General features: G+C 47.3%; 1 protein-coding gene across 1 annotated transcript; it reads right to left on the reverse strand.

Annotated features, from left to right (window-relative positions):
• Positions 1–3652: 3652 nt before the first annotated feature.
• Positions 3653–5221, reverse strand: LOC135575021 (general transcription factor II-I repeat domain-containing protein 2-like). The gene is made up of 2 exons (XM_065027148.1): positions 4237–5221; positions 3653–4056 (listed from the first exon to the last, which is right to left on the reverse strand). Exon 1 carries the CDS (start codon positions 5162–5164, stop codon positions 4250–4252), a length of 915 nt encoding a protein of 304 aa, XP_064883220.1. The 5' UTR covers positions 5165–5221; the 3' UTR covers positions 3653–4056; positions 4237–4249.
• Between the last annotated feature and the right edge of the window lie 1812 nt (positions 5222–7033).

Here is a 7033-nt window from a genome sequence, read left to right on the forward strand (position 1 = left end):
CCAGGTAGGCTAGTTGAGAACAAGTTCTCATTTGCAACTGCGACCTGGCCAAGATAAAGCATAGCAGTGTGAACAGACAACACAGAGTTACACATGGAGTAAACAATTAACAAGTCAATAACACAGTAGAAAAAAAAATGGGCAGTCTATATACAATGTGTGCAAAAGGCATGAGGAGGTAGGCGAATAATACAATTTTGCAGATTAACACTGGAGTGATAAATGATCAGATGGTCATGTACAGGTAGAGATATTGGTGTGCAAAAGAGCAGAAAAGTAAATAAATAAATAAAAAAACAGTATAAAAACAGTATGGGAATGAGGTAGGTGAAAATGGGTGGGCTATTTACCAATAGACTATGTACAGCTGCAGCGATCGGTTAGCTGCTCGGATAGCTGATGTTTGAAGTTGGTGAGGGAGATAAAAGTCTCCAACTTCAGCGATTTTTGCAGTTCGTTCCAGTCACAGGCAGCAGAGTACTGGAACGAAAGGCGGCCAAATGAGGTGTTGGCTTTAGGGATGATCAGTGAGATACACCTGCTGGAGCGCGTGCTACGGATGGGTGTTGCCATCGTGACCAGTGAACTGAGATAAGGCGGAGCTTTACCTAGCATGGACTTGTAGATGACCTGGAGCCAGTGGGTCTGGCGACGAATATGTAGCGAGGGCCAGCCGACTAGAGCATACAATTCGCAGTGGTGGGTGGTATAAGGTGCTTTGGTGACAAAACGGATGGCACTGTGATAGACTGCATCCAGTTTGCTGAGAAGAGTGTTGGAAGCCATTTTGTAGATGACATCGCCGAAGTCGAGGATCGGTAGGATAGTCAGTTTTACTAGGGTAAGCTTGGCGGCGTGAGTGAAGGAGGCTTTGTTGCGGAATAGAAAGCCGACTCTTGATTTGATTTTCGATTGGAGATGTTTGATGTGAGTCTGGAAGGAGAGTTTGCAGTCTAGCCAGACACCTAGGTACTTATAGATGTCCACATATTCAAGGTCGGAACCATCCAGGGTGGTGATGCTAGTCAGGCATGCGGGTGCAGGAAGCGATCGGTTGAAAAGCATGCATTTGGTTTTACTCGCGTTTAAGAGCAGTTGGAGGCCACGGAAGGAGTGCTGTATGGCATTGAAGCTCGTTTGGAGGTTAGATAGCACAGTGTCCAATGACGGGCCGAAAGTATATAGAATGGTGTCGTCTGCGTAGAGGTGGATCAGGGAATCGCCCGCAGCAAGAGCAACATCATTGATATACACAGAGAAAAGAGTCGGCCCGAGAATTGAACCCTGTGGCACCCCCATAGAGACTGCCAGAGGACCGGACAGCATGCCCTCCGATTTGACACACTGAACTCTGTCTGCAAAGTAATTGGTGAACCAGGCAAGGCAGTCATCCGAGAAACCGAGGCTATTGAGTCTGCCGATAAGAATATGGTGATTGACAGAGTCGAAAGCCTTGGCGAGGTCGATGAAGACGGCTGCACAGTACTGTCTTTTATCGATGGCGGTTATGATATCGTTTAGTACCTTGAGCGTGGCTGAGGTGCACCCATGACCGCTCGGAAACCAGATTGCACAGCGGAGAAGGTACGGTGGGATTCGAGATGGTCAGTGACCTGTTTGTTGACTTGGCTTTCAAGACCTTAGATAGGCAGGGCAGGATGGATATAGGTCTATAGCAGTTTGGGTCCAGGGTGTCTCCCCCTTTGAAGAGGGGGATGACTGCGGCAGCTTTCAATCCTTGGGGATCTCAGACGATATGAAAGAGAGGTTGAACAGGCTGGTAATAGGGGTTGCGACAATGGCGGCAGATAGTTTCAGAAATAGAGGGTCCAGATTGTCAAGCCCAGCTGATTTGTACGGGTCTAGGTTTTGCAGCTCTTTCAGAACATCTGCTATCTGGATTTGGGTAAAGGAGAACCTGGAGAGGCTTGGGCGAGGAGCTGCGGGGGGGCGGAGCTGTTGGCCGTGGTTGGAGTAGCCAGGCGGAAGGCATGGCCAGCCGTTGAGAAGTGCTTATTGAAGCTTTCGATAATCGTGGATTTATCGGTGGAGACCGTGTTACCTAGCCTCAGTGCAGTGGGCAGCTGGGAGGAGGTGCTCTTGTTCTCCATGGACTTCACAGTGTCCCAGAACTTTTTGGAGTTGGAGCTACAGGATGCAAACTTCTGCCTGAAGAAGCTGGCCTTAGCTTTCCTGACTGACTGCGTGTATTGGTTCCTGACTTCCCTGAACAGTTGCATATCACGGGGGCTATTCGATGCTATTGCAGTCCGCCACAGGATGTTTTTGTGCTGGTCGAGGGCAGTCAGGTCTGGAGTGAACCAAGGGCTGTATCTGTTCTTGGTTCTGCATTTTTTGAACGGAGCATGCTTATCTAAAATGGTGAGGAAGTTACTTTTAAAGAATGACCAGGCATCCTCAACTGACGGGATGAGGTCAATGTCCTTCCAGGATACCCGGGCCAGGTCGATTAGAAAGGCCTGCTCACAGAAGTGTTTTAGGGAGCGTTTGACAGTGATGAGGGGTGGTCGTTTGACTGCGGCTCTGTGGCGGATACAGGCAATGAGGCAGTGATCGCTGAGATCCTGGTTGAAGACAACGGAGGTGTATTTGGAGGGCCAGTTGGTCAGGATGACGTCTATGAGGGTGCCCTTGTTTACAGAGTTAGGGTTGTACCTGGTGGGTTCCTTGATGATTTGAGTGAGATTGAGGGCATCTAGCTTACATTGTAGGACTGCCGGGGTGTTAAGCATATCCCAGTTTAGGTCACCTAACAGAACAAACTCTGAAGCTAGATGGGGGGCGATCAATTCACAAATGGTGTCCAGGGCACAGCTGGGAGCTGAGGGTGGTCGGTAGCAGGCGGCAACAGTGAGAGACTTATTTCTGGAGAGGGTAATTTTCAAAATTAGTAGTTCGAACTGTTTGGGTATGGACCTGGAAAGTATGACATTACTTTGCAGGCTGTCTCTGCAGTAGACTGCAACTCCGCCCCCTTTGGCAGTTCTATCTTGACGGAAGATGTTATAGTCGGGTATGGAAATCTCTGAATTTTTGGTGGCCTTCCTGAGCCAGGATTCAGACACGGCAAGGACATCAGGGTTAGCAGAGTGTGCTAAAGCAGTGAGTAAAACAAACTTAGGGAGGAGGCTTCTGATGTTGACATGCATAAAACCAAGGCTTTTTCGATCACAGAAGTCAACAAATGAGGGTACCTGGGGACATGCAGGGCCTGGGTTTACCTCCACATCACCCGCGGAACAGAGAAGGAGTAGTATGAGGGTGCGGCTAAAGGCTATCAAAACTGGTCGCCTAGAGCGTTGGGGGCAGAGGATAAGAGGAGCAGGTTTCTTGGCATGGTAGAATATATTCAGGGCATAATGCGCAGACTGGTATGGTGGGGTGCGGGTACAGCGGAGGTAGGCCCAGGCACTGGGTGATGATGAGAGAGGTTGTATCTCTGGACATGCTGGTTGTAATGGGTGAGGTCACCGCATGTGTGGGAGGTGGGACAAAGGAGGTAACAGAGGTATGCAGAGTGGGTCTAGGGCAGGGGTCCCCAAACTTTTTCCTGTGAGGGCCACATAACTTTTCCCTTCTCTGATGGGGGGCCGGTGTCAGTTTGTAACAGAAAAAGTGTGACGATCGTAGGGGAGCTTAAAAAATTTATTGTTTTCCAGAAAGCCACACATAACCAAATAACCCTTTCCAGGTTCTTTACAGAAAAAAGTCAGGAAACAAATAATAACACTATTAATGAAATAAATAATAACTAAATAACCCTCTCTGAGTTCTTCACAGAAAAAACAGGAAATAAATAATAACTAAATAACTCTCTCTGGGTTCTTCATAGAAAAAAAAGCCATGGAACATTAACTTTCTGTCGTGCCATGCACAATCTTAACAGATAAAAGTTCAGCTCAGTTGTCAGAGCAGAATCTCTCTGACACATATGAGCAGTCTCTTAAAGTTCTTGTGTTCCTTCCTTATAATCCTTTTGTAGGTTCCAGTAGGCTTGTAGACACCGCTGTTTGCAGCTCTCTCTCATCAACTTCCCTGTGAAAACCACAAAAGAAGCAGGTTGAGAAACTGAACTAAGTGATACAGCACCTACACAGCACAATACATTTCACTACCAGTATGGTTGTAAAGATGGATTTTATCCCAGTAGATTTTATTATGATTATATTTGTTTATGCTCAGAATGACTCATTCATGTCAGAAAAGTGAGCTTACCTATGTATGTTCATCAGTGTGAACTGTGGGCCTGCATCTGGCTGGTGAGAAGTTGAATATCAGGTTCCATTCTAGTTACAGCCAGTCTCAAGCACTGATGCAAATGTTCATCTGTCAATCTTGATCTCATCTGGGTTTTCAGCAGTTTCATGCGAGAAAAGGTTTTCTCGCAGATATACGTGCTGCCAAAAACTGTGGACATTTTCATTGCGTGTTTTTTGATGTTTGGATATGTGTCGTTTGGGAGGGCGGCATAGAAGTCAATGAGACTGTTGGGCTTGAATGCGTCTTTCAGAACATCACAGTTCTGTAACTCAGCCAACTCAAACTGATATGAAGGCTGGGCTTCATCAATGTCGGCAACAAAGGGGTTCTGAAAAAGACGGATTTCTTTTGCATGAACATGTAGTTCACTGAATCGCACACCGAACTCCGCCTTCAGCATTTCCAGTGCTTCCACGCACTTTTCAGCTGGGAACGGGACCGCTGGGTTCTCTGTCGACAGGTTTTGGGTAGCAGGAAGATGGACGGAGTTGAGCTTTTTCACTTGTTCCAAAAGCAGCGCTAATTTCACCTCAAATGCTTTTATGTGTGAATACATGTCGCAAATGAGTTTCCCCTCGCCTTGTAGCTGCAAGTTAAGGCTGTTAAGTATTTCTGTCACGTCTGTTAAAAATGCGAGGTGCCATTTCCATTCTGGGTCGATCAGCTCTGGGACCGTTTTGTCTTTTAAATGAAGAAATGCGTTAATTTCGGGTAGCAGCTCGTAAAAACGCCTCAAAACTCTGCCCCGGCTCAGCCATCGGACCTCTGTGTAGTACAGCACATCTCCGTGCGTAGACTCCAGTTCAGACAGGAATTCTTGGAACTGCCTGTGTTTAAGTCCCTTTGCTCTGATGAAGTTTATGCACGACACCACAACCTTCATTACAGAATCCCACTTCAACACTTTGCAGCACAGTGCTTGCTGGTGAATTAGGCAGTGGACTCGTAGCGGGCGGTGAGACCCCTTTTTCCAACTCCCGGTTCATGCGTCCTATTAGACCGCGAGTTTCGCCCACCATGCTAGGAGCCCCGTCAGTCGTGATGCTAGCTAGCTTTGACCAGTCCAGGTCCAACTTCTCCATGGTTTGGCACACTTTGTCAAAAATATCCTCTCCCGTTGTAGTCCCTTTGAGACTTTGGAGGGCTGCCAGCTCCTCGCATATCTCAAAGTTTGCGCTAACTCCACGAATAAAATGAGCAGTTGCGCTGTGTCTTGCACGTCCGTGCTCTCATCCAGTGCTAATGAAAAAAAGTCAAATTCTTTCGTCTTCTGCTGCAGCTGGGCATATACATTACTCCCGATTTCTTCAACGCGTCTGGTGATTGTACTCGCCGACAGACTTACGGCATTAAATGCATCTTTCTTCTCGGGACACACCTCCTCTGCGACAGCATCCATACATTTCTTAACAAACTCTCCGTCAGTGAAAGGCTTACCGCTTCTTGCTATCAGTTTAGCAACCCGAAAGCTGGCCCGAACGGATGCCTGGTTCAGCTGAGCTTGGCGTACAAATGTATTCTGCTGAGATAGTAGTCCACTTTTTAGCTTTGAGAGTTTGTCTGCTCGTATTTGGCCTTGCAAGCTATCGTACTTGTCTTTGTGACGGGATTCATAGTGTCGGCGAAGATTGTATTCTTTGAATACCGCCACCGTCTCTTGACAGATGAGACAAACAGCCTTTTCTTTGCATTGAACAAAAAAAAAATCGTTTGTCCACTGCAGGTTAAATACCCTGCATTCTGAATCAATTTTTCTCTTACCTAACCTTTTCGCCATTATTCCGTTCTCTCTTTGACAGGGCCGGGCCTAGGATTTTTTTTCTGGAGGCCAAATAGGAAAAAAATTCGATAGCGTCTCTGGTAGGGCCGGGCCAAATGTGCTGACGGGCCGTATCCGGCCCGCGGGCCGTAGTTTGGTGACCACTGGTCTAGGGGCTCCATTGTGAACTAAAACAATGATAACTAACCTGAACAACAGTATACAAGGCATATTGACATCTGAGAGAGACATACAGCGAGGCATACAGTAATCACAGGTGTTGAATTTGGAAAGCTAGCTAAAAACAGTAGGCGAGGCTAATCCGCTAGCACAACAAACAGCAGGTAAAATGGCGTTGACTAGGCAACGGGGCCGACAGGTAAGACAAACAAGCAGAAAGGAGTACCGTGATTAATGGACAGTCCAGCGTGCGTCAGCTATGTAGCCAAGAGATCAGTGTCCAGGGGGCAGCGGTGGATGGGCAGGGAGGCTGGGCTGGCGAGTGTTATCCAGGTTTTTTAAAAACTAACAATGACTAAATAGCTTGTAGCTAGTTAGCTGGTTACCGTCTGGAGGTTCTTGAGTGTGTCATAAAAATAAAAATAAGAGTAAAGTAATAGCAATTCCGTATCACATTGGGTGAGGCAGGTTTCCGGAAGGTATAAACAAATTAAAAATCAAAAAGAGATAAAGTAAATGGGGTCAGAGAGTGATTGGGATGCGGTGGTTCAGACGGTTAGCAGGCCTGTGCTAACAAGCTAACAGTTCGTAGGCCCGAGCTAGACAAGGTAGCAGTTAGCGGACCGGAGCTTGACAAGCTAGCCGTTAGCAGGCCGAGTTAGCAAGCAGGGAGATAGCGAGGGCTAGAGAGTTAACCTTTGGGGGACGTCGCGATGGGGTGAGTCTGTTTATTCCTCTTCATGCGGTGAGCTGGAGATACAGCGATTCAGAAAGCTCGCGGGCCTTGGCCAGCAGATGGATCTTTGGCGATGT

Source organism: Oncorhynchus nerka, linkage group LG14, assembly GCF_034236695.1.
Source record: "Oncorhynchus nerka isolate Pitt River linkage group LG14, Oner_Uvic_2.0, whole genome shotgun sequence".
Lineage (NCBI taxonomy): Eukaryota > Metazoa > Chordata > Actinopteri > Salmoniformes > Salmonidae > Oncorhynchus > Oncorhynchus nerka.

What these genes read in the sequence shown, in the direction of transcription:
- LOC135575021 (XM_065027148.1), bottom strand. Translation starts at nt 5,164, where the DNA reads ATGAAGGTTGTGGTGTCGTGCATAAACTTCATCAGAGCAAAGGGACTT.